This window comes from Oreochromis aureus, linkage group 23 (assembly GCF_013358895.1).
Source record: "Oreochromis aureus strain Israel breed Guangdong linkage group 23, ZZ_aureus, whole genome shotgun sequence".
Taxonomy (NCBI): domain Eukaryota; kingdom Metazoa; phylum Chordata; class Actinopteri; order Cichliformes; family Cichlidae; genus Oreochromis; species Oreochromis aureus.
The window spans coordinates 24,240,087-24,267,604 of NC_052963.1; the positions used below are offsets into that span (position 1 = coordinate 24,240,087).

The 27,518-nt window shown below is 39.3% G+C and overlaps 1 protein-coding gene across 1 annotated transcript in view; it reads left to right on the forward strand.

Annotated features, from left to right (window-relative positions):
• LOC120436496 overlaps positions 1-27,518 on the forward strand; it is a 69,702-nt gene that overhangs the window by 23,088 nt on the left and 19,096 nt on the right. The window contains exons 9-10 of the mRNA XM_039607552.1: positions 17,517-17,557; positions 17,830-18,021. Of these exons, the coding sequence (XP_039463486.1) occupies positions 17,517-17,557; positions 17,830-18,021 (233 nt within the window). The remainder of the gene's footprint in view (positions 1-17,516; positions 17,558-17,829; positions 18,022-27,518) is intronic.

The window sequence follows — 27,518 nt, forward strand, 5'->3', positions numbered from 1 at the left end:
TAATTGTCATTACCTTAATGAATAGAAAACACACATACAAATTGTTACATGTGAGATTATGTTTGAAATGAATCAGAAGTGAGATAGTTTGAACCTAAAGCTCAGTGGTGAAATGAATAAATTAAATATGAATATATAGGATGCAATGAAGAGAACAGCTTTCACTGCATTTACATGACCACATAACGCAAGGAAGAACACGCTTACATGCATGGCATAATTGGTGTTTCTGACCAGAGACAGAAAATGGGTTATTTAACCACTGGTGATAATAATGAAAATGTCTTAGTTTTGTTATTTTCAGGAGTAAAGCAGACTTGGACCGGCTCTCCAGATCCAGCAGTCGGAAGAAAGTTAGAAGTTAACATCAATGGAAAAGTTAAGGCAAGTTTCTGGTTGAATTGTTCACAGCATGTGTCCAGGAACCTGAAAAGTAAGCCCCAGCTCCTGGCTGAAGACCAGGAGGGCGGTAATTTAAGGTGGGAAATCAAAATGTGGGTTAGTAACTCGGGGAAAAAGAAAACTGACTGCTTAACTGGAGAGTTGGGAAGAAGTCTGGGAGACTGTGAAGTCATAGATGCAAAATAACATATACCCATACACATACAAACAGAAAATGCATTAACCTTATAAAGACAAGCTCCTGAAGCTTAATGAACAGATATTGATTAAAAACCTGGCTAAGAACATAAGCACATGCAATGAAGATCTGCTTGCTGCTTGTATGAGTGAGAGAATGGTGTGAATGGTTAATACAATTGATGGAAAGATTTAAAATAGATGGAAAAAACAAAAGAAAAGTGTTTATAAGAGTGACTCAGGAGTGCTCTTGCACTGATTGATCAAAGTAAGTGATTAGTATAGAAAGAAAATGAAAATAATTTAATAATGTGATAAAGTTTAAACATGTATTTCTTTTGCCAAGTTAAATTGTTGAGATATGGTTGAGTATGGAAAAAGTTTGAGAGCTTGTGTGAATGTGGACAGAGGAGCTTGCTGTGTGTGTGTGATTGAGGCCTTAAAGGAGGGGTAGATTGTTCAGAGGTGCAAATTTGATTAGGAGGTGTATAAATTAGTGTTGACACATTGTTGTAAGGTGTTAGGCTGAATCTAAGTATGGTGAAGTGTCTAAGGGGACATGGTTGTGTGTAAAACGGTGCAGTTTGGACAAGGTTTTCAGTGCGTTGAATGGGTGAAATTTAAGATGGTTTAAGATTTTTTGGGGCTGTTGTTTTTCATTTTAATAGAGGGAGTTTTGATAAACATGGACATGTCTAAAAGGGCCCATAGTTTCTATAACAGTGCACTTAGAAAAAACCTGTCAGGTGATTTTGTTTTGTGTTTTGATGAGCTAATAATCAGCTCTCTTTTTCTCATTTTTGTTCTAAGCAGGCCTGCAAAAGAGTGGATAACAGCGCTGACAAAGTAAAAGGATTGCCGCGAGCCAATCCAGTCTAAAAGCAGAAAGAACTATTTTCTTAAAAACAAAGTAAAACAAATAAATGAGTTGATGTTGCTGAGAGTGAAGACTGAATATTTGCGAGATAGTCTCCACTGTCAGCAATACCTGATGTTAATGCGTGTGAGTGAATGTGTGTAAATGGATGGTGACTGGACGGACGAGGCAGACCATAGGTTGGACCGACTGGACACTGACAAAAGACTGGACTAAGGTTAGACACAGGATTGATAACTTTTCTGTTTTAAGTTTTCTTTTTTTATAATACAGGTTGGATCATAAGTGAGGAAAAACTGAGTATGAAATGTGAAGTTCTGGTTAACACACAGGTTTTTGTTTCTAGGACGTTTCAAGGATGCAGGCTGTGGATGGAGCCAAGAAAGGATTTGACATGATGATTAATTTGATTTCATTCCTTAAATACAGGTTTGAAGGGCCGGAGCATGTATGCCTAATATGATAGGACTAACTTTTTTCTTTTAATTTCCTAAGCTCGAGTGAAGGATTTTGAGTTTGTAACACATGAGATGTGTCACAAAAAGGGGGGTGTTAATATATGCGATTAGCTACATGAAAGGTGCTCTTTAGGGTTACTAAGCAAATGTCTACGTGACCTTTCTGAGTTCTGAGAATAACTCTGTTAAGTTGACAGGAAACACGTTGGAACAGCCATATAGGGCAAATGTGTTGGAGCTTGTAATTAAATGTGGGACTTGAAAAGAGGAAGTAAATTTGGTACAGGACGTGCTTAAGACGATCAGACGAGAGAAGGAGAAGGTCAGGAATAGTTTAAACTAAGATTGAGAAAGTAAATGGGGTAAAAGGGGTGTAGCTTCAGGGCAGTTCACAGTCGGGCGTGAAGCGCAAGGTGCTGTCACACAGCTTAAGTTATTTGGTTGATTTATTTTATGACAAAATAATAACAAATGAAGAACAATACAGAATCCAAATCTGAACCAAAGAACAAAATAGTGAAATGTGGATTATTGGGTTTTTCTCTGTATATATGAAGTATTTGTAATGTGTATCTGCTAATGAAGGCTTGTAGAGGCCAGTTTATACTCACAAAGCGAGTGCTCAGCCAGACTGAAAACAGGAAGCTTTAGTGCACAAGGCATATTAATAAATATAGACACAAAAAGAGGAACTCCCCATATAAACAACGTTCAAAAATGTGTGAAGTATAAAGTACCGAAATAACACTATATAAGTCACAGTTGATGATTCTAATGTTAGAGAGCTCTTGCAACTGGCATCTGAGCTGTGCAGAGGTCGATGTTGGTCATAACAGTGACGTCTCTATGTACAGGTTGAGTTCATTTTATACACAATGCATAACTGTGCTTGTTTAGAGTTGATGTTCCGTCCAAACAGGTTTTAAGCTTCACTGGTGAGAGTGTCCAGGTGATACATGTTGAGGGATGATGAGAACATAGCAGGTGAATTGCATGCACGCTTACAAACACACATGATTTAAATATAGGCCAGGCCAAAGGCCTGGACTTGATGTAGCTTTCAACTTTATAGCTCCTAACTTGTAGGAATGGCGTGGAGTGTAATGAATGAATGCAAAACATGCTTACAGACACAAACATGACAGGGGTTTATTTTACAGGGTAAAGGTGGACCACAGGTTGCTTTGTTTCTGCTTAGCAACTCCTGAGGTAAAAGGTGTTAAAGATAAATATGCAATAAGTGAATAGGAAATGTGTGAAGGTGAGCCGGGTGAAATAAAATGTCGTAGATAATGGAAACTTGTTTAACTGGCATTAACAGTAACCTTTGCATGTTATGTATATGCTTGAAGCCAAAGGAGGCATAAATCCAGATAGAAAACTTTGAAGTGTGCTTTTTAGCGGAGATTTAGGCTGACATGGGGATGGTGTGCATTTTACTTGGGTTGTGTTTAATAAGACTAAAAGCGTTGCTCACACACATAGAGAGTATTGAGATTAAATAAAGTTAATATAATGGATAGAGCCCAGAACAGGATAATACATAAGTAAAATCAAATGTAATGTTTGATTTCACTTTTATTGGGAAACAATCAGGCTAGAAATGTGAGTAAACTATGTTTAAACTGTGAAAAAGTGGGTTGATTTCCATAGAAAAAATGTAGAAAAACAAGAACTGAAGTCAGGAGGACCAAGTTAGAAAATGCACCTGAAGATGGTCTCATGAAGAGATCTGCTGTTGGTGTGTGCTGAGACTGGACGAGTATTTTAAACAAGTGAAGGAGAAATGGTTGAGTGTGTGTTTAAGTGTAGATATGCCCTTGATTTTGATATATATATGTACATATGGGGGTTTTCATAGTTATTCTAAATGGCACCTCAATAGTTTCAAAATATAGAAAAATAAATAAATAATTAGCCAAGAAATGTGTATTGAAATCTCCACATACTTTGAAACTGTGCAACTCTGAGTGGGCCATGCAATCAAGCAACTGTTACATATCTGTATTAAACTAGCCAACATAGACTCACTACAAAATGATGTAGGATGTTGTCCTGCAGCGGGGGCAGAAAATCATTTGCAAACCAGGGATCTTAGGTTGATTATTATTATATTCTTACTTATGTACACACACACACACAGAAGGGAAAAATTTCAAAACAAAACAAAAATAACTTCGCTTATCCTGTCAAGCACAGGAGCAAAATAAAAATCTTTTTGGGCTCTGTTAAAATTTCTTTAGTAAAAGTGTAAAAGGCCAAACCTAGGAGGTTGGGCAAACAGGAAAGTTCCTTGAGTATCAGGAGTTAATAGTCAGGAAACATTTCTCACATTAACGCCTTATATCTGACAAATCATTGACTCATAGATGCAGATAGACATACAAGTGCACATACATCCAGATGTGAATTTAGACATTAAAAGTGTAGAGACATGTACACACAGATTGGCAAACCGGTACAGAGTCTAACTGAAGAGCTTAACAAAGTAGACGTCACAGTAGGGTTTGTGATTTTGCCTGATATGATATTGGGAACCAACTTTGAATAATGACAGGAACCTGAGATGAACACAGTAGGTTAGTAAGGTGTTGCAGAGAGAGGTTGTTTGTTTTTATCCCTTACAGGAGAAGATTTCCACTAGAGAGGGACCCAGAAAAGGAGCAGAGACCACTTAAGCATGAAGTGTTTTCAAGTGGGAGCTGGTGTTTTATTGCTGGACCACCTAGAGGACATGAGGTTGTTGTCTGATTTGCTGAGTCAGGGGGCGGCTAGAGAGGGTCAGAGCGAAGGTAGTGGACCTGGGAATAGTGTAGTGACGTCTTTGGAAGACGTCAAGAGAGGGAATTGTGGAATTACAGGGATTATTTTACATAACCATCATCTTATCATTGCAGTAATTATCATTTCATCCAAGCATTTATTGAAGTTGCTGGCATTATGTTATAATTTATATTATAGGGGTTATCATAATCAAATATTAACATGTTTATTACAGGTGCAGTTATAACTACTTTAAAATGATTGAGTTAAACATATATATATATATCATAACTCATATGCTGAGTATATTGTTTCAGTAAAAAAAAGTAGCTGAGCAAAGGCCTGAATGTATTCAGCTTCTTGTTGCATTTGAGTTTGCTTAGTTACAGGTGACGGAAGGATGTCCAGTCCATGGTGACCTCAAAGGCCTTAGATCATCACTATATTCTTAAGAGTATGCCACAAGGAGGAACCTCTATGTTGCAGTTAATTCTTAAAATACATGAATGTTCTGTACATGCAAATTATGTGCTTGTAAACGCAAGAAGGGGCGTTACAATACCCTGATGTTATAAAAGCAATCTAGAGTGTATTTTGGGTAGAGATGTACAACTGTTTGGCAGTTTACACCTCTCCACGCTGCGTGCATTCATTAAAATCAATTGTTTGAACGACCTTTTCTGGACCATCATTGTTTTACTCTCATCCTCAATTTCGAACCCGTAACACTGGCTACAGTGCTGAAGAGAAACCTGGGGTTGTTCTTATTTTCTTCAATCAGTGACGAATAGTAAGATGTTCTGGCTTTGCGGAGGGCTTTCTTATAAAGCAGCAAACTATTTCTCCAGGCTAAATGATGATCCTCTAAATTTGTGACACGCCATTTCCTCTCCAGCTTACGAGTCATCTGCTTTAGGCTACGTGTTTGACAATTATACCACGGAGTCAGGTACTTCTGATTTGAGGCCTTAGTTTTCACAGGAGCTACAGTATCCAGAGTCGTACGTAGTGAGGAGGTAAAATTATTAACAAGATAATCGACCTCTGTTGGAGTAGTGTTCAGATAGCTGCTCTGCTCTATGTTGGTACAGGGCATTGAAGATGATAACAGTGGGTGGATTATATTCTTAAACTTAGTTACAGCACTTTCAGAAAGACATCTACTTTGATAAAGTCTACTCTCCGCTGCTGTGTAATCAATTATTGTAAATGTAAATGTTATCAGGTGTTAAGGTTCAAAAATATAGGGAAGGAAACACAGGAGGAATGCAAGTAACCACACTGGTCCAAAGGGTAAAGACGATGATTTTAATGAAATGACACGCGTGGGAGAATGAGCGGACTCTGTAAGCAGACAGCCCCACAATCTCATCCTCCTAACATCAAAATACAGTTTTATATGCATCAGAGTATATTTAGTGACGCCCCCTCATTGCGTCATCACATACATCAGCTTCAAAACCACAAATGTTCTATTTGACAACTTAAGGCACAATTAAAAGTACACTGGCTTCCATCTTCTCCCCGGTGGTTTCCCGTAAGCCAGCTCAGCTCTCGCATCGTGCATCTACTGCTTCATCAGTCAACTCTCACCTACACCCCTAACAGTGTGTGTGTGTATGTCTCTCTGCGTGCACACAGTGTGCATCTGCTCTCTGCACCTTAGTTGACCTCACTTAGGCAACCAGGCTAAGGCCATCCTGTGTTGTGATGATCTTAACTTCTATGTAAAATGTATAAAACAAATATTTCAATCTACTACAACTACTTAAAACTTAATCAAAGCTTAATCAGACGTATAAATGCATAAAAGATGATAATAGCATCATCAAAACTCTGGTTTTGGTTTCACTTTTGCAAAACATGCTCTGCAGACGCATTTCCTGTCAGCCTGCAGTCAGCTTCTCCCCACTGAAGACTATGTGTAAGAATATAAAACATTCAGAAACCTTTAAATTATAGATTCAACTGATTATAACTGAACCTGTAATAAAGACTAATATAATACCAATATATTTTGAACATCTGAGTGCATCTATGAAAGCAACATCCCTATTAACATGAAATGTTAATGATGATTATAAAATAGCAGCAAATAATAGCAATAAAATATTTCTATTCCCCACACTCCCACTCTCGACCTCTGGACCACCAGAGGTCGCAATACATTTATGTTGGGTCACTCCTTGGCCCATTCAACTGCTTCCCTGTCCACCCCTGACGTCATGGACATTTAGGATCACTGTTCTTAGCTCTGACCTCTCTTGGCATCCTGTGACTTAACAAATCAGACAACCTCATGTCATCTAGGTGGTCTTAGTTATAAAATGCCCGCTCCCACTTGAGAACACTTCATGCTTAAGTGGTCTCTGCTCCTCTTCTGGGTCCCACTCTAGTGGAACTCTGGCCACCTGCAAAGGAAACAAAACACTTTCTCCCTAGTACGGCTTCCCTGCCTTATGTCCCTCAGTTGTCTTCTTTATTCAAACCTAATGTTACTCAACCTAATGTTACTCAAAACATGAACCTAATTACGTATTTGGTTTTTGACTTTTATTTTCAAATCTTAATCAACCGTACTCAGCATTTGTAAAACTCTTCAAGCACTGCCTTTAAAGAGAATCAAGGAAGCACGTCTCTGCATGTGCTTCCTCTTGCTCCTTATCTGATCATCAACATCCTATGCACAAAACTGTCACAGCTCTGGCCTAAAATCACCTTTCACAAGAAAAATCATCATAACCACTTATTCTACACAAGGATCAAAGAAAAAACAACCATTTTACTCAGCTAAGTATAAACATATGATCATTAGCTCCTAAATAACTTTCATCATAGCTAAAAGCTCCCTAGGAACAACTTCTGTGTGTTGACACTAACTTCATTGTAACACTCACAGTTCCTGTGTTATAACCTGTTTTAATATATCATTTTATTTCAGTTTACTACTCTTAATGTAATGGTACATTCTAATTATATTTTATCAGTCATTATATTTTATCAGTTTTAACCAAAATACATAAGCTTTTTTCCCCTTGGACCTGGTTTAAAGCAAAAACTTGATCCCTTCAACAAGTATTTGTTATCCTGTAACTGCATTTTATATAAGAGGACTAATTTAGAACTGCATGTGTTATCTCCATATTTTACATGTCACCCAATTTAGTTACAAACGAAACTCCTATTCAGTTAAATGCTAAATGGATTTCAGGCCTTTTGCCTGGAATCAATACTGTCAGGTCTTAATGAGCTCTATATGTCTGTAAGCGTGTGCAATCCTTCAAAACTCAGGTCATTCTCACAGTAGATTGGCTAATCATAACGTTAACCAAAAGTTTGTGACCCTCAAGAGACGACTCTCTGAGCCACAACTCCGTCAAAGGCACAAAATGCAATGTGTATGAAAATCATTTCTACATATATAATCTCCAATATTATTCATTTGAGTCAGCGAGACTTTTAACATCCTCATAAAAGCTCTCCTCTACCCTAGAAATAAATCTATTTACTATCTGTTTCTAAAGCCCACATTATAACAACTTATCCTAAAAGTCAAAAGAAAAAATCACACATTTTCTACTAGTAAAATCTTCACTAATCTTCCCCAAAGCATATCCTTTATTCCCACAGTTTCCCCTTTAAGTTTTGTATACAACTTCTTATTAACCCCAGCAATTTATCTTCTAAACAGAATTCAGTTCATTTTACTCCTTTCTTTTAACAAATCTTCAGTTTTACTATATCTAGATTATCAAACAACCCCAATCATTATAAAATCCTAGTAAAACCCCTTTCAAATTAAACAAATTAAATCTTAAATCCCTCTTTTGACACATCTCATGTGGCAAAAACTCAAAATGCTCCACCCAAGCTTAGGAAATTAAAAGGAAAAAGGTTAGTCATTTCATTTCTCAGAACAGCTCAGCAATTCTCCTCTCCGGTGTTTTGCTTCAGCCCTGAAAACCTGTGTTTAAGGAACAAAATCAATTTTATCATCATGTCAAATCTTCTCCAACTCGTTGCTCCATTGAACTCTGGATCCTTGGAACTTCCTGGAAACAAAACCTGTACTCTACATTTCATACTCTCCCTCTATGATCCAGTCTGTGTCATGACAAAAACAAACTTAAACAAAACAGTTATTAATCATGTGTCACCTCAGTTCATGGTAACTTAAGTTACACCAAACAATGTTTCCCTTTTAGCATTTTATAATGTAATAACATAATCCAACCCCAGTAAATAATTTTCTCAAAACAAACATCAATATCCCAAAATCAGCATCCCCAGATTTAAGTCTCCCACTTGTCCTGTTTATGGCAAAAGCAAAACAAAGCATCCCCTTTCTTTTCCTCACATGATAAATCTGTCCACATTTATTCATTCCCACCTTAGTCCAGTCACTCGCATTCACACATGATATTTTTTGCTGATACTGCAGCCTTCTGCGCACGTCATCAGATGCTCCACATCAGCAAAATGAGCTCAATCATTTGCATTTGTTTTATTTCGTTTTCCTTTTTAGGAAAATAGTTCTCTATATTTTTGACTGGATTGACACGCTGCAATCATTTTTTAGACAGAGACTTGCCGCCAATCAGTCTCTGATTGTAATCAATTATAATCTGTAAAGCCCACCTGATTTTCGTATTTTGGTAATTTTGTCAACGCCGTCCGCTCACTCTCTTCCAGGCCTGCTTAGAACAAAATGAAAAAGAGAGCTGATTATTAGCTCATCAAAGTACAAAACAAAATCACCTGACAGGTTTTTCTCTAAGTGCACTGTTACAAAAACTATGGGCCCCTTTAGACATGTCCATGTTTATCAAAACTCCCTCTCTTTAAATAGAAACAACAGCCTCAAAAATCTAAAACAATCTTAAATTTCACCCATTCAACACACCGAAAACCTCGTCAAAAGATCAAAGACCGTTTGCACAATGTCACCCTTCCTCACTTTACCATGTGTTCATTCAGCACAAGATAAAAACCAATTTCAACCACATATCATCCTTAAATTATAAATTTCCTGTCCAAATCTGCCCCTCTGAACAGGCCTGACCACCGTAATCAAATATCCTGATACTTTACCATTATATTTTCGCCAAATACTCTTCATCAGCCCCGATCTCTCTTGAACTGAAAGCCTCCGACACACACGCACACAGGAAGTGTCTTTGTCACTCACTCACTCCAGCTAATTTGCATAAACCCACAGCTCAACAGCCAACTTAACAAGAGAAATACATGTTTAAACCTTATCACATTATTGAATTATTTTCATTTTCTTTCTATACTAATCACTTACTTTGATAAATCAGTGCAAGAGCACTCCTAAGTCACCTTTTAAACTACTTTAAACACTTCTCTTTTGTTTTTTGTTTTTTTTCCATAACTCACTCCCTTGTCATACAGCTTCGTTTGAGTTATTCCACAACTCTATTTTATCCAAGTGTGTTTTAAGTGTATTTTCTTCAACATTCACACCATTTTAACCCTCATGAAATTAGCAGGCTGATTTAATTACGTATGTTTGTGTTCTTAGCCAAGTTTTAAATCATTATCTGTTCATTAATCTTCATGAGCTTGTCTGTGTAAGGTTAGTGCATTTTCTGTTTGTATGTGTGATTCTTATAAATGTTTCTTTATGATCTTTGTGATCTTGTAAATGTTTCTTTTCCAGTGTTCCAAACTCCTTTTGACAGGGTGTGTTTTCTCTTTGGCTCATCACTGGTCATTGTGAATGACATTTCCCCTTCGCCTGTGCCCAGTGGCCTTACCTGTTAAATCCCGCCTCCTCCAGTGACTCCAAGGTCACTCCGGGACTTAGGTTCGAGCAATCGTGACTGCGCCTTGCCTTAGGTTGTCCCAGGGTTTCGAGGTGGGATCTTACCCGTCATGGGCTGTCCAGCCTTCCATGCCCGCCTACTACAGGAGCCAACTGGGCAAGGGTGTTATCAGACCTAGGGGACACACTGGTTCTGGAAATTAAAGGAGTGTAAACTGCTTTCTTTATTAAACTTTCCAACCATAATTTCACATGTAACAGTTTGTGTACGTGCATTTTCAATTCATTAATGTAATTGTTAGTTCCTGTATTTATTTCTCTCGGTCTGTCTCTTTTCTAAAACCTGTAATTAATATAATTTTATTACTTTATTACTTTTTCTTAAAACATGCATTCGCTTCAGCTTCTTAGAATTTAACTCTGTCTATTTCTCTGGGTGCTCCCCTGACATCATCAGTCACACACACACACCTTCCTCTCTCACACACAGCAGCACAGTATTTCCTATTTCTCTTTCCTGTTTCTACAGATTAATCAAACACTTGTTTTTTTTTTTTTTTTCATATTTACAGTCTACAAACCCTCTTTAGTTTTACTAAGTCTTGGTCTAAAAACAATACACCTTCCTTTCATACACACTTTTAAATAGAGCTCTTTCAAACATCAGGACAATCAACACTCCTTCACACACAGGACCATTCTTTAGGTCAGTTTTATAGCATCAGTCACCCAATAATCTCTTAACTGGGTTTCCCCAAGTATATATACTTATGTATTTTCAATCGGAAAAAAATAAACTCAACCTGTCATAACCTCTCTCATGGATTTCTTAAATTAAAAGCACTTTCAAACTTTAAAACATCCTACTTTTCCTCACAAAAGAAATATATTTCCCACTCCTTTATTTCATACACACGTTTAAAAGTTCTAACCTCTTTAGTCATTCAGTAATCGTCTCACACACTGCCTTCTCTCTCTCAAACTTCCATTTTCCACTCACTCAGACAAATCATGCAGAGTCACTCAAATCAAATACTGACAGCATTCACACAGTTAAAATCACACACAATACGCTTTCATATGAGTATTTTGGACATGCCTTCCATGATCAGAAAGAGCAAGTCAAAAGGAAAAGAAAAAGAAAACTGAAACCTCTCATCGTCTCACAGCTTCTCCCCACACACACATAACTGAAAAATAAAACACACCAACATTTATGGCTCACGAAATATACATCTATCAAAATTCAGTCATTTTCGATACATCCACACTAATATATTCAAACTGTATTTACACTCTCATAATAAGCAAAACCAACCTCTTATATACAGGCATTTAGCAAAAGCTCTGTCCTCTCGAAATTGAAACCACCCTCTCTGCGCGTCACTGCTGCTCATTTGCGTTTACACACACCATCAGTGCACATCCGGCTGTGCATTACTGACACAGAGACTGATCCTACTCATAGATCTCATATTTTATATTACAGACGTCTTTAATTACAACTGCACAGATTTTTTAGGCCTTGTCGCTCCTACAAATTTCGAAAAATTTACCATAACCGACTCGAACGGGCAAACCTCAGGTTTTTTGCGACCAATTTAACAGACCAGACTCGAACTGCTCTGTCCAGATTTCTAGCCCTAACTTAATTTACCGGTAGCCAAAAAAGCGCAAGAATAGGGGACTTGAACCCCTAGCAATTTCGGAGTTTCCCAACCTCTCCCCCGCTGTCGACGGTACTATCCCTACTCGCCGGTAGGTCAAGGGTCAGCGTCCTGCCCAGGCGCAAGCGTTACCAAGGAGAAAATGCGCTTCTTAACAGACGCCGCTGTCGTTCTAGAAAAATTTAGAATAATTTGAAACAACAATCTACACCCAACACAGGATCAAGATTGAGGCAGATCTCCCGTTGTGGACATAAGGGACTTGAACCCACGAACTGACCATCACACGTAGATCAAATGACCAACGGGACTTGAACCCACACAATGACCAAATTCCCTATCTTTCTAAGAATTCACTTAGCAGTCAAACTGCTTTAATTCTCTTTTCATTCCTTTATTCTCATTACTCAGTACTGTCACTTATACTTCCTTATCATTATCATTACTTCAACCTTCAACTTTTCACCAAAATCAAAGCAGACATCTACCAGTAATTTCAGTGAGTAGACTTTCAATTTACACAGCCCAATTTGACACACTTTGGTTCATAAGATCAACAGGTGGTGCCTACCTTTTGTTATATGCCGGCTTGTCACTCACTTTGACCACTGACCAATGCCTGAGCGCCTGACGCGCCGGACCTTTCTCCATCCTGTCTCACTTCCCCCTCGGACGAAGCCCCCAAATGTTAAGGTTCAAAAATATAGGGAAGGAAACACAGGAGGAATGCAAGTAACCACACTGGTCCAAAGGGTAAAGACGATGATTTTAATGAAATGACACGCGTGGGAGAATGAGCGGACTCTGTAAGCAGACAGCCCCACAATCTCATCCTCCTAACATCAAAATACAGTTTTATATGCATCAGAGTATATTTAGTGACGCCCCCTCATTGCGTCATCACATACATCAGCTTCAAAACCACAAATGTTCTATTTGACAACTTAAGGCACAATTAAAAGTACACTGGCTTCCATCTTCTCCCCGGTGGTTTCCCGTAAGCCAGCTCAGCTCTCGCATCGTGCATCTACTGCTTCATCAGTCAACTCTCACCTACACCCTAACAGTGTGTGTGTGTGTATGTCTCTGCGCGTGCACAGAGTGTGCATCTGCTCTCTGCACCTTAGTTGACCTCACTTAGGCAACCAGGCTAAGGCCATCCTGTGTTGTGATGATCTTAACTTCTATGTAAAATGTATAAAACAAATATTTCAATCTACTACAACTACTTAAAACTTAATCAAAGCTTAATCAGACGTATAAATGCATAAAAGATGATAATAGCATCATCAAAACTCTGGTTTTGGTTTCACTTTTGCAAAACATGCTCTGCAGACGCATTTCCTGTCAGCCTGCAGTCAGCTTCTCCCCCACTGAAGACTATGTGTAAGAATATAAAAACATTCAGAAACCTTTAAATTATAGATTCAACTGATTATAACTGAACCTGTAATAAAGACTAATATAATACCAATATATTTTGAACATCTGAGTGCATCTATGAAAGCAACATCCCTATTAACATGAAATGTTAATGATGATTATAAAATAGCAGCAAATAATAGCAATAAAATATTTCTATTCCCCACACAGGAAATGATCAGACAGCAGAGGGTTTTCAGGAAACACTGTTAAATGTCCAGTTTCTATGCCATATGTTAAAACAAGATCTAGAGTGTGATTAAAGTGGTGGGTGGGTTCTTTTACATTTTGAGAGAAGCCAATTGAGTCTAATAACAGATTAAATGCGATGTTGAGGCTGTCATTTTTAGCATCTACATGGATGTTAAAATCACCCACAATAATTATTTTATCTGAGCTGAGCACTAAATCAGATAAAAAGTCTGAGAAATCAGAGAGAAACTCTGTGTAAGGCCCAGGTGGACGATAGATGATAACAAGTAAGACTGGTTTCTGAGTTTTACAGCTGGGGTGGACGAGGCTAAGCATCAGGCTTTCAAATGAATTAAAAGTCTGTCTTGGTCTTTCGTTAATTAATAGACTGGTGTGAAAAATTGCTGCCACACCGCCCCCTCGGCCCCTGTGCTTCGGGATTTCTGGTGGTTAGAATGACTCGGGGTGTTGATTCATTTAAACTAACATACTCATCCTGCTGCAACCAGGTTTCTGTAAGGCAGAGTAAATCGATTTGTTGATCAATTATTAAGTCATGTACTAACAGAGACTTGGAGGAGAGAGACCTAATATTTAATAATCCACATTTCACTGTTTTACTCTTTGGTTCAGATGTGGATACTGTATTGTTCTTTCTTTGTGATTTTTTATGTTTAAGTTGTTTATTGCTGGTTTTAGTTTGTTTTTGTCTTTTGGGAGCTGACACAGTCTCAATGGAGATGGGTTTTTGGGGGGGTAGCAGGAGGAGAGAAGCTGCAGAGAGGCGTGTAAGACTGCAACTCTGCTTCCTGGTCCCAACTCTGGATAGTCATAAAGTTAACTGTATAAACGTGTTCAATGACTTTGTTACTTTTGATGATTGGAGAGCACTCGCTTCAGTTCGCACACGAAAACTTTAGACTCAGTTTGAATGCTCACGCAGCATGCCCACGTGACTGTACGCTGCACGCGCATACATGACTTTCCGCTTGTGCCTTGAATAATGAATAAGGCTACGTCCACACGCATTCAGCGTATTTTTGAAACCGCTGATTTTTCTATGCGTTTGCACCTTTTGTCCACACGTAATGTATGTCTGGCCGTACATTGTGTTTGTATTTCCAGGCACATTTCATGAAGCAGAATGCAGTCTTCAGAGATCTCTACGTGAACACTGTGATCTGACCTTCAGTCCGAAGAAGAAACCCAGACCAGTCTTAAAAGAAAGCACAAGTAAAACCTTTTTATTCACAAACATATCTTTGATTGTTAAGAATTTATGATCTTGTCTTTTATACATATCTGTGGTGCATGCATACTGCAATATCACCACATAATATAGTCCAAAAAGTGGAAGTTTGTAAACTTTTTAAAAATGCAAAGCCGTGTACACTTGTGCACTTCAAAAATTCATTGTATACTGTACCTTCTTGCACGTCTCTGTTTCCTGTGTGTGTTGTTAGAAATCAAAATAACTTTAGGAAACAATATGCCAAAAGCATATTTACAATTACTTAAGACCGTTTTTAATTTCTTTTCTTTAGACCAAATCCCTGTACACATATACGGACTCAGAGGATGAGCAGCCTACAAAAAAAATGGTTTCCCAGGCCCCTCGAGTGAAAATACCAGGTAATAAAATACTGTCTAGTGTCTGTGTACATATCTGTGTCTGACACGAGGAAACTTTTTGACAAGTTGTCTGTATTCTTAAATACTTAAAAATTATCTTTTTCTAAACAGCCCTCATCACTCCGCAGTCTTCCCCCCAGCCCACTGATAGCAACCATCATAATGCCCCACCCAACTTCCGGCACCTTTCGCCACTCTGGCACAAACCGACACAGCTTTGCGATCTCGCCAGCATGCAGAGTCTGATGTCTTCCCTATAGATGGTATGCTTTTAAAAAAGCTTTAAAGCTGCATCACAATGTCATTGTACTCTTATCTAAAAAAAAACAACCCAATTTATACTCCTGAATGTCATCTTGTTGTTTTTTTTTTTTTTTTTTTTTTTTTTTTTTTTTTTTCTGTAGATTCCAGAGACTCTGAGGCCACTATTACAAGGCAAGTTTGAAAATCTTGGAATTTCACAGTTTACATGGTATAACAAATATATGTGACAGGCAAAAACTAGTAAACACTTTTAGCAGTTACAAGAACTAACAAATGAATATCCAACAAAGGGAATAGAAATACATTGTACTGCCAATACTTTGGTCTATTCTTTGTATGACTTGAAAATCAGGCTTTAGGGAAAACTAAATGACATGTTTCTATCATCAATTACATGAAGTAAACACACAAGCACTTGCATACACATTTAAGACATGAGACACGCTAATTCCATCTCATAAAATGTGTCTATAGGTGAGACGCTTATGCTGATTGGTGCTGCTGGACCACACTGGAGGTGCGAGTCCGCCGTGTAATGGTTTATGCCATTACAAAGGAGCTGGCCTCTGTACTCAACTGGGCAGGGGAAAAAACCAAGGACCAGACAAAGCAAAAAGGGCATTTAAAGAGACAGCGCTGTGCAGATGCATATTTGGTAAGTTTTAACATTTATTGTAGTTTTATGAGCCTAAAGTGAACAATAAAGGGATCAATTGATGTGCTGGGTGCGTTTCACATTTCCTATGTCTGTTTTTTGCTATATTACTTTGTCTTTCTTAATAACAAGACTTTCATGTCCGGTTAATCTGGAGATGGAGTCTTTGGTCTTCGGCTTGTTTTGTCCTCGGGTTGTACACTTTGTACAGCCCGAGGACTCCATGTTTTCTTTTTCTTTTTTCTTTTTTTTTTAAAGGATACACGGCACACCATGCTAAGACATATCACATTTTCAGCTTATAGCTCTTTGGGAATCAAATGCGGCAGTTTGCTGATTTCCGCCTGGTGACTTTCATGTTTATCAGCCTAGGAGTTTACATACTTTCTCCCTGCTGAAGACAATTAACAAGAGCTTATTCATGTGCTCTAATTCCCTTTTTTTGTCTTTGTTTTTTTGTGTGTGTGTGTCTATTTTTGTCCTAGATGGCCTGGCGCAGCAGGTAGGGGCGAACTCTATGTCTGAGTTGGTCTTTGCTCAAGCAGTCCAGAAATGGCTCAGATATGCTCCAGATCGACGGGTGGGGCGCAGAGGACGCACATCATCCATCCCCATCCCAATAATAAAAAGTGACGTGAAACATAGAAATGTAAATAGGAAACTTTGTCTTTTAATAAAGTATTTTGCAAATGATACATGTCTATTGACCTTTTTTTTTTTTTTTTTTTTTCAATAAAAAGCAACTGTGCGAAAAGAGGTGGAAAATCAATACCATAGCTCAACAGTGTTTCAATATCAGAATCTGACATTGTTTCAATGTCAACAGTGTTAGAAAATATAACGTCGAATCAATGTCAGGTTTCAACATTGATTCAACATCAAAACCTGACGTTGTTTCAACGTTAAAAATGGGTGCAAGAGTGATGTTGGGTCAACGTCACACTTCAACGTTGCTTCAATGACGTCGCCTGATATTGACTCAACATTATTTCAATGTTTCCTTGCTATCTGGGTAGTCTTTGATCAGTGGTTGTTGATCAATGGTCGTGACAATTTGCATATTAATGATCAGGGAACTGACCTCAGAGCCCATTGTTCATTCAGTGGGCTAGTTTCAGTCATTGTGCAATCTAAGGTTGGGGAAACCTGCAGTTTAATTTCAAATCAAGACTCTTTTAAATGCTTGCTTGTTATAATTCTTATCCCTGGTGCCTTGCAGATCATCTACCTTTCTCTGCAGATGGGAGAATCTCAGCACAGGTGAGGCCATTCTCAGTTTGGACAAAGATTATTGTCAGTGCCTGAATCTGTTCTAGCTAACTCCTGTATTGACTCAATGAATTTGCTGTTATTAATGAGGATATGGATCACGTGAATAACTGAAGAAATATAACTTGTCATCCCTGCTCTCTGTAAGGCTATGTTCTGTTCACTGTATACACCATTATGGTTCCAACCTCTGTCCACTTTCCAGTATGACCTCCAAAGCCTCTTCTACAGACTGACAGTATGATTTGCTCTGATTTTAACAGGAAATCATGGTGATGCTTCTCGATATCCTCAAAGATTTAAGTGATGACGTATTCAGCGACTTTAAGTGGCACCTGAAGATTAAAGAGTGGAATGACATGCCACCCATCAAAGAAAGCGATTTGTTCGAAGCAAAAAGAACTACCACAGTAGATCTGATGGTGCAGAAGTATCAGATCACTGGAGCTGTGCAGGTGATGGAGATCATTTTAAAGACTATTTCCAGGAATGACCTGGTGGAGAAATTATTAACCCTCAGACATTAAATATCTGCTGTCACATAGACTCAGGGTTCGTATGGGTGCTTAAAATCCTTGAAAATGCTTGAATTTTAATATTGTCTTTTCAAGGTTTGAAAAGTGCTTGAATTTCAGATGTGGTGCTTAAAAGTGCTTAAAAGTGTAACTGTATTTCATTCACCACAAATAACTATCTGAATAGTTTTCTTATCAGATAGAGAAATAAAATGAGTCGCAAAATGTAAAAGCAAAATTTCCCCGCCTGGGCTGCTTTGCGCCTCTGTCTGTTTCAACGTGTGACCCCGCCCCTCCCTCGGACAGTCAGGGATGAGTGCGCTAACATACCTGTAGGTTGCTGTTTTAATGAGTGTTTGATAGAAAATGACAATGGCAGAGTTTGCGCTCTCCAGTCGCATGATAGGTGAGTCCTAGTAAATAATTTTTCCAGTACGTGTATGATACACACCATTTTTAAAATTATGATTATTATTTTGCTAGCTTTCAGACTCGCGGGATAAATGATTGAAATGCACTGAGTGTGATGCAATACGGCAGTGCTATTAAAGCAGTTACTTATGGCATGGAGATATTTTGGAAAATGCTGTGAAGTTAGCTAACATTACATAGCCGAAGCAGTAATGTCATGGGGTCGACGGACCCAGAGTCTCATTTCAACTTTTGTCAAAAGTACTGACTTCAACCTATATACTAGTTTTTAAATTGTGTTGATGGGCCACGTAAAACCAGAGTTATGATCAAAAGTACACGCGATGTTTTTTTCTCAATAAAACAGAGGCATTTACTATGGGAAGAGATGTAAAAACGGCATTTTCTAAGGACAGCAAACACTCTCTGCTTGTGAGCAAAAAAGAAAAAACACCCCTTCCCTTCCCTATTAATGTTAAAGTGTACCATGTCAAACAATCAAAAAAAAAATCTATGGCAGCATGTGGCATTTGGTTGTTTAGGAAGAGGGGGAAGTTTTAGGAGTGACGCCAGTGAGAGAGTGAAAGAAAGGGAGAGAGTGAGTTTTCACATGTGAGAGATTTGTGACGTTTACTGTGTTTGGAGTCTCAGGTTAGGGTGTTGTCTTGTGTAGTTAGTGTGTAGTGTAGTCGTTTTGTTTTGCGTGTCAGGTCTACTAGTGAATGTCACATTTGCTGCAAAAAAGCCACCAAAGGCAGATTTCAGTGTAAACGCTGTCTCCAGGTGCAAAACACTTGTTTCTGTGCTACCAAAGTTCCCCGGCTTTCATTCAAAATGTGTTTATCGTCAGCACCTACACATTAAATTACTTACACATTATAAATGTCTTCAAGCTCACACTGAGGCCTGTGGGGCACTATCAGCCACTGAGACAGTACACACATTTGTGTTTTTGTATATGAAAATTTCATACTTTAAGGCTGCCTGTTTATTTAAGGGAGATGAACAAAATACATTGGAATTGTACATAATAATATCACAGATGATAAATTAAATTTTAAGTAGATGCTTGTGCATTCTTAAAGTCTTATATGTTGAATTGAACAATGTGATCTAACCAAAGCCTCCCAGTCAGTGCTGTTCTCCATGCCTGTCTGACTGTACATGATGTTATTAGCACAAACACTTTAAAGGTGATCATTTAGGACTTCAGCAATAATACAGACAGCAATGTAGTTAGCAATAAAACCGTTTTATTGGGAATTAACTTAAAAAACAAACAAACATCGGTCTCCTATTTTTTTTGTGTCATACAGGAAAGAAGCATCAATATCTGATGAGAAGACTTATTAATTTCGGTTTTCTTTTTTTCAACAGGAGATGAATATCTCTAACAAGTTGAGTTGTTCACATTTGCACATCTTAATTTTTAAGTGAAATGTGTGTTTAGAGTTTATACACTATATGTATATAGGGCGACTTTTTCCATTTGCAGTATTTGTGTGTGGTGCGTTTTTCTGTTTTAACTAAAGGGGAACAAAGGTGTTTAAGTTCACCTAGGATGATTTGTTTTAATTTTTACGTGGTCTTACTGAGGTGATGTGAATTGAAACATGCATTCTTCTTTTTTTGGGGGGTAAACGTGCTGGAAAAGCTTGAAAATTGACCTTGAAAGTGCTTCAAAAGTGCTTGACTTTTGACCCTGAAAAAGGTGTATGAACCCTGATAGACTGTACACAGCTCTGTGTGACGTCAGATTTATTGCGTCTGTGCTTGCAGTCCCCGCTGGTTAAGAGACTTATCACCTGTGAACAAAGCAAGACAAACAGAGCAACCACTTTTAACTTGCGGCGCAAGGGAAGCCTGGTCAGAACCAGGCTCTTGGAGCTGAACGCTCCTCACCTGTTTCCCAGCCAACTTCGACTCTGTGGTGTGTGTGTGTGTGTGTGTGTGTGTGTGTGTGTGTGTGTGTGTGTGTGTGTGTGTACAAAGGGTCATCTCCCCTCACCCTGTATATGGCTTAACCCCAAAGAATGTCTTTGATCAGGCAGTTTGAACCAAGGCTTACAAATTTAAGTACAATAATGACAACATTATCCAAATCAACCTAACAGTCCCTCCTGTTTGTCGTTTTGTACTATACATTTTCAACCATGCATCATTTACACAAAGCTTCTGTCCCGTTTTCACCCCATATTGTACACAGTTAATGTGTTAAGTTATCCTATTTCTCATTGATGTCACACACAGTAAACTGCATCATACAAGTAAGCAAACCAATGTTAACAGTCAATGAACAGGAATTAACATTTTCAAAAGAATATGCCACCACAATCCAGACATCAACCAAGCTATCCAGCTTTGTGGTGCATCTCCTCCCAGTGTGTAAATCACATATTTCTCTGCAGAGTGGTTGAGTTCTGCAGTGCTTCATAAATGTCTCTTCCAGTTGTTTGGCCATTCAGACAATGATGGCTAGAGTCCAGATGTATGTAGACAGGGCATACAAACATAGCAGTTGGTTTTGTTGTTTATCCAGGTTTGCTTTCAGCTGTCTTCAAAGATTTAGGCCTGGCCAGCAGCCCCTCACTGTGGGCTAGGCCAGCACTTCCTTTTTATGGCCTCTATCAACCCCCAAATCTTCTCACTTCAGTCACCTGGCGGATTATCTGCACTTATGACTCCTCTACTTTCCTTTCATCTCTGCAGAAATTTATTTTGAAAAGAAATTGAATTTAGTTGTTTTACTGTGGTCATGATCCCTCTTGCTGAGTCATGGCCGTGCCCATGGCTCAAAAATTCAGCAGTCTTGTAGAAGTGCTCATGATGCAAATTACAACAACAATGACAAAAAGGAAAGACCCTCTTCAGAGTATCAAACTCTGCATGGCAAAGTGACACAGCTTTAGGTGGTCTTCATGGGAAATTGTTGTCAGTCATTCCCAGGCCACAGTCATAGATTCTGGTGTCCGTGCTGTTTACAGAACCATAATTCCATCACTGAACTCGTTCTGGGCCGTCAGTTGGAGCTTGGCACACTCCCTTCATCCCTCAATTTTCATTCCAGTGCCACTGAAGGTTTTAGGGTAGAGCAAGTCTTACACCCTAGTCGTCTTCCTCAACGTCAACATAGAATGTCTTCCACTTAATTTTGGATTTTGCTGTTGTCCACAATCTCCTCTCGATGATCTCTAGGAAGCCCAGCCCTCTGTCGGTTGTCAGCTGTGCTGGAAGTGTTCTCTGCTCCTCACTGATCCTCTTGAAGCCTCTCTCCTGGTCTCAGTCTGCATCTGCATCCCAGTCTCTTCTTCCATCACTTTGGTCACGACGCCTGCAATTTAAAAAATGAAACTGCCCAGAAAACCCTCTTTTTCCACATGGCTCTTGCCATGTGTCAACTTCACACAATTAGAGATGCACAAGAAAGTTGCACATTCTCTCTTAAAAATTCCTCAGGACTCCTCCCTTGGAGTAGCTCTACTCCAAGCCTGTAACCCTGTATTAGAATTAGCCAGTGGTTTTCATGTTACATCTGTTTAACTCCTAGCTCCGCCTGAAGCCTGTACTCTAGAAGATATCCTGTAAGTTAGTTTTAACTTCACATTTGCAAACAACTGTAGCTCATTAGAGCAATAAAGCACTCAGCATCACAGAGACAAGTGTCAAATGCAGTGTTTCTTCCCAAATCATTAAACCACTACTGTTGCCATAATTTGCCCCAAATCACGGATCATCCCATGTATTTATTCCAATTTACTGTAATCGGTGACTTTCCTGAAGTATTGTCACTCACTTATTTTATCCCTATGAGGTCAATAGTGGTATGATAATGAGCCCAACATTAAAATATTTGATAATCATTGCACATCTTGCTTTTTTGTCACTTGTCTGTTTGTGTGTGTGCTGAATCCTTTAGAAGCACTCTTAGAAAGAAACAAAACATTAGCAGTGGAGCGTTCTGGAGGTCAGGCCTAGGTCAACAGGTTCCAGAGGTGCTGTAAAAGGTCATAGAGTTAACAATCTGCTGCTGTAAAAGGAGTAATACTGATTTTAAGGATATGTTTCACATTGTATGCTCATTCTCCCCACTGTAACATTCAACATTTTCTCAACAACACAGTGTGATAGCACAATCAACACATAGCCAGTAAACAGTTTCCTTCACGCAAAAACCAGTAACCCAGAAAAGTAGCAGTTAAAGGTTAAATCTGCTGGACCCACACACACTTGTGACCCTAAAGTCTCCCCCTCTGGTCTCTGTCATCCTCCTGCTCCTGCAAACAAAGAAACACACATACATACATACATCCACCCTGTTGTCACATCTGGGTAGAGGTAGGTCCAACATTACATACCGGTATCAAGTCGGTCAGCTTTTACCAGTCCAGTCAGTTCCCCATTTCTAATTAATTATTCATTGCTGATAGTGGAAACTCTCATCGCATTTAGTTCCCACTGCCAGCATGCCAGCAATATGACGCCATTTCCAAAAAAAAGAGAAAAGAATTTAGACTGGATTTACCTTGCTGAATCCTTTTAGACAGGGACTCACTATCTGATTGTGTCCCAAATAAGTGACTTTCCCTGGAGTCCATTTAATGTGGAGAAGCTCACTTGCAATCGTTTTCCCGACAACATGTTGTGTAGGGCTTTCAATCTAATCATGCAGATCTAATCGTTCTAATCATGCAGAGATTATCAAAACAAAACTTTCAGTGCACTGTGAAAGTAAAAATTAAAAAAGGGCTAGTTAAGTCTTGACACATACTCTTCATCTCAGAAGGGTAAATCATACCAAACCTAATTGGCAGGTTCAACTTTACAACAAAAGAAAAATATATCAGCCAGATTAATCCCCAAAACATTCATCCGTCAGCCACACACCTCACACCACACAACATAACCCTAATGTCTTATTAGATAATGAGTTTCTTCCCATGTAACCAGATGTGCACCATGTTAAAACCTCCACACATCAGAAACAAGAAACTCAACAATCTATTAGCTCACTCATTCAGACCCCTCATCAGCATTCTGTTTTCCCCTGCTATAGTTACATCATCTTTCCTACTATAATACTAGTCCACTGGTCTATCACTTTTCATCTCACTAAGTGAACTGGATAAGATGATAAACAGAAACACATGCTTAACATGCTGTCTGGTCTTCATGAGCTTCATTGTATGTGTTAGTAGGGTTAATGCATTTTCAGTTTGTGTGTTATTTTCTGTACATTTCTCATTTTGTGGTACTCCAAGACACTTTCTCAATTTTCCCACTTAAAGCAGTCAGTTTTCCTTTTTCCCAGGTTTGCCAACCCAAATTTGATTTCCCACACTAAATAACAGCATTCCTCTGTGTCCTCACTTGCTCCTTCTTCCACTCTGTGGTCTCCTCTCCCCCAGCAGTCCAGTGGCAGTTCTCCTCTTCAGCTTTGTTCTGTGCAATCCCCCACTGTCTCTTTCATTGCCATTTCACTCAAAACGTGGCAAATTTCAAACTCAGACAGTCTCCTCAAAAGTCCTTCACACACAGTGAAGTTGCAGCTTGCTGGAAACGCATCCAATCTTGATGATGGCATTTTTCTTCTCTCTGATGCAGTTTACCCATACTGGTGCTGGACCTCTCTGCTCAGGACACTGCTGTTGTCTCTTGGACTGCCATGTTGTTGCTCTTTAGAACTGCTTTCCTTGTTCCTACCGGTTTTAACTTGCGGCGCAAGGGAAGCCTGGTCGGAACCAGTCTCTTGGAGCTGAACGCTCCTCACCTGTTTCCCAGCCAACTTCGACTCCCAGTGTCCCCTTGCCGCCTTTTATTCAGTGACAAACAGTTTCACAAACACCCATTGTAAAGACCCTCGGGTGGGTCATAAAACTAAGGAACTGTGTGTGTTTGTGTGTGTACGCATGCATGAGCGTGTGTGTTTTTGTGACTTCCTGCTGATCACAAAGGGTCATCTCCCCTGACCCCGTATATGGCTTAACCCCTTTAACAATCCACCACACACAAGCACAGGTGAGGCCATAAATGGCAAGAAGTAAACATCCTTACTAAATAAGGACACAGAACCTTCACATAGGATGTGCCTTCAGTTAAACACTGTAGCCTCCCCCACCATTCAACAGGCCAGGGAGGAGAATAGGCACAGAAGAATGTCTTTGATCATGCAGTTTGAACCAAGTCTTACAAATTTAAGTACAATAGCGGTAATGGCGTTTACTGGGTAGACGTGTTTTAGGTCCGCTGCGCTACACGGCTCAGCATTTACCTAACGAACCTACTTCTTTGAGATTTTGATTCCCAGTTTTGGATGTCTTTTGCCTTTGTCGACTACCGAAGACTTAAAGAATGTCGAAGTCAAAGGGGAAACAAGACCAAGACCGAGAAACCTCGACACCTGCGGCACCTGTCACTGCAGCCGAGATTAGCTTAATGCTCGAGGAGCATAGAGCTGCATTGCTAGCGGACTTTAAGTCATCCTTTGTCTAACTTAGAGGACAAGTCCTCAATGTGCAGTCTGCAGTGCAGGACCACGGTCAACGCATTAATTCTTTGGACTCGACATACACTGAATTTGACCAACGTCTGGACCAATTGGAGTCCGAATGCTCTACGCTTCGCAAAGACAACAACTGGCTAAAATCCAAGGTGGCAGACTTGGAAGGTCGCACCAGAAGGCAGAATATACGACTTGTGGGGATTAGCTGAGGACATTGAAGGCCCACGCCCGACAGCTTTCTTTTCTCAGCTCCTCGTCGATGTTTTCGGAGCGCAGGTGCTTCCCTCACTGCCCGAGCTGGACAGGGCGCACCGGAGTCCAGTTCCGAAATCCACCCCGGAGGTGGTGAAGAACCGAGCTGAGTTTAAAGACGCAATGTCTGAACTTTATAAGCGGGGATTTAAGCCTGCACTCCTCTTCCCGGCTAAACTGCGCATTGTTCTGCCCACAGGGGAGAAGAAGTGGTTTACGTCTGCTTCAGAAGCCGATAGTTTCGTGCAGGGCTTGAGGAATGAGGCTGAAGCTCAAAGGCCACAGTGACTGACAGCTACGAGTAAAGTGACTTGAATCCTTGTTGACTTACAGGCAATCGGACGATTACAGAGAAGGCAGGCAAGCACTGTATTTCTGTTATTTCATGGTATACTAGTTGTCACCGTTTTAACACCTGGTTCTTATGTTTCTTTTGTAATATTTTGAATTAATGTTCACTGATCCCTAGAAGGTTTGATTCATATTGGGATATACACTTAGTACTTCAAAGTTAAGGTTGTATGGAGTTTCTATGTAGCAGGAGTTTGGGCTAGGAGGTTGAAGTTGTTGGGAATACACTGCGGTCACCTTAGTTCAGAAATGGGACCGGGTGGGTGGGGTGGGGGAATGGGGGAATGTTATTGTTCCTGTGTTTGTTTGCTTTGGTTGTATGTGGGTTTGTTTTGTTTTTTTTGTTTTGTTTTTTTCTTTCTTTTTTTTTGTTTTTTTTTTTTTTTGTTTTGTTCTCTCTTGTCCCCTCCCATGTACAGTCATCTTGTCATTGTCACCAGATTTCAGTAAAACATATATATGGCTAGTTATAGCACTAACAATAGTACTATTAGATTTTTGTCTTGGAATGTTAAAGGCTGGAACGGTCCGGTAGAGAGATCTCGGGTTCTCAGTCACTTAGGCTACATCTGCATTGATGTTTTTTTTCTCCAGGAGACTCATTTGCGAGTCAAAGATCATAGAAGACTTAAACCTCCATGGATAGGTCATATGTTTCACTCAAACTTTGCCACTCCTCTGGCTCTAGTATCAATCTTAATTAGGAATAAAATACATTTTTCTTTCACTAAATTGATTGCTGACAAAAATGGACGATATCTAATTGTTGTAGGGACCCTCATGAATAACCCAGTTGTTTTAGTGAACGTCTATGCCCCAAACTTTGACAACGCTCTGTTTGCTAATAATCTTTTGAGGATGATTCCTGACTTAAATACGCACCTCCTGATCTTCGGAGGTGACTTAAACTGCGTTATTGACCCAGCTTTAGCAGATGGTGCTTTAGAGCCAGTGGCAGATTTGTCTATGTCCAAGGCTTTCTCACATTTTATGACCCAAAATGGATACATTGATCCTTGGAGGTTTTTTAATCCCCAAGCCAGAGAATATTCCTTTTTTCCAAATGTCCATCACACATATTCTCGCATCGACTACTTTTTTATAAATGGCTCCATGGCTTCTAAAGTTTGCAACTCTGAATATTTTCCGATTGTTATATCTGATCATGCTCCTTTGGTCCTGGATATGGCTTTGTCTCCAGGCTATAGACCTCAGCATCCATGGAGGTTGAACTCTCTACTCTTGTCTGATTCAGCTTTCTGTGACTATATCTCATCTGCAATTGATAATTTCTTAACTACGAATGAGTCTGAGGACATCTCTAAGTCTCTACTTTGGGAAACACTTAAAGCATACCTCAGGGGCCAAATTATTTCCTATTCATTTCACCTATCTAAATCAAAGAAAGCTAAGCAAAATGAACTTTCTGCCAAAATTCAAGCTCTAGACCGGCAACACGCTCAAACTCCCTCACCTGAAATATATAAGAAGCGTCTTAACCTACAATCTGAGTTCAGTCTCCTGTCGACCCATGATACAGAGCAATTGTTATTACGGTCCCGTGGCAACTATTATGAACATGGCGATAAAGCCTCTCGTCTGCTAGCCCACCAGCTACGTCACCAATCGGCATCTCGCCAAATTTTGCAAATTAAAAATGAATCGGGAACTTTGACTTCTGATCCAAAGGAAATCAACTCAATTTTTAAGTCATTTTACAGTTCTCTGTATACATCAGAGGTCCCCTCTAATTTTATAGATATGAACCAGTTTCTTAACAAATTGGATACCCCTACAATTACAACCTCAACAGCAGCAGAAATTGATGCACCGCTCACTGCGGATGAGGTTATATCATCAATCACATCCTTACAGTCTGGAAAGTCCCCTGGTCCCGATGGGTTCCCCGCTGAATTTTATAAAA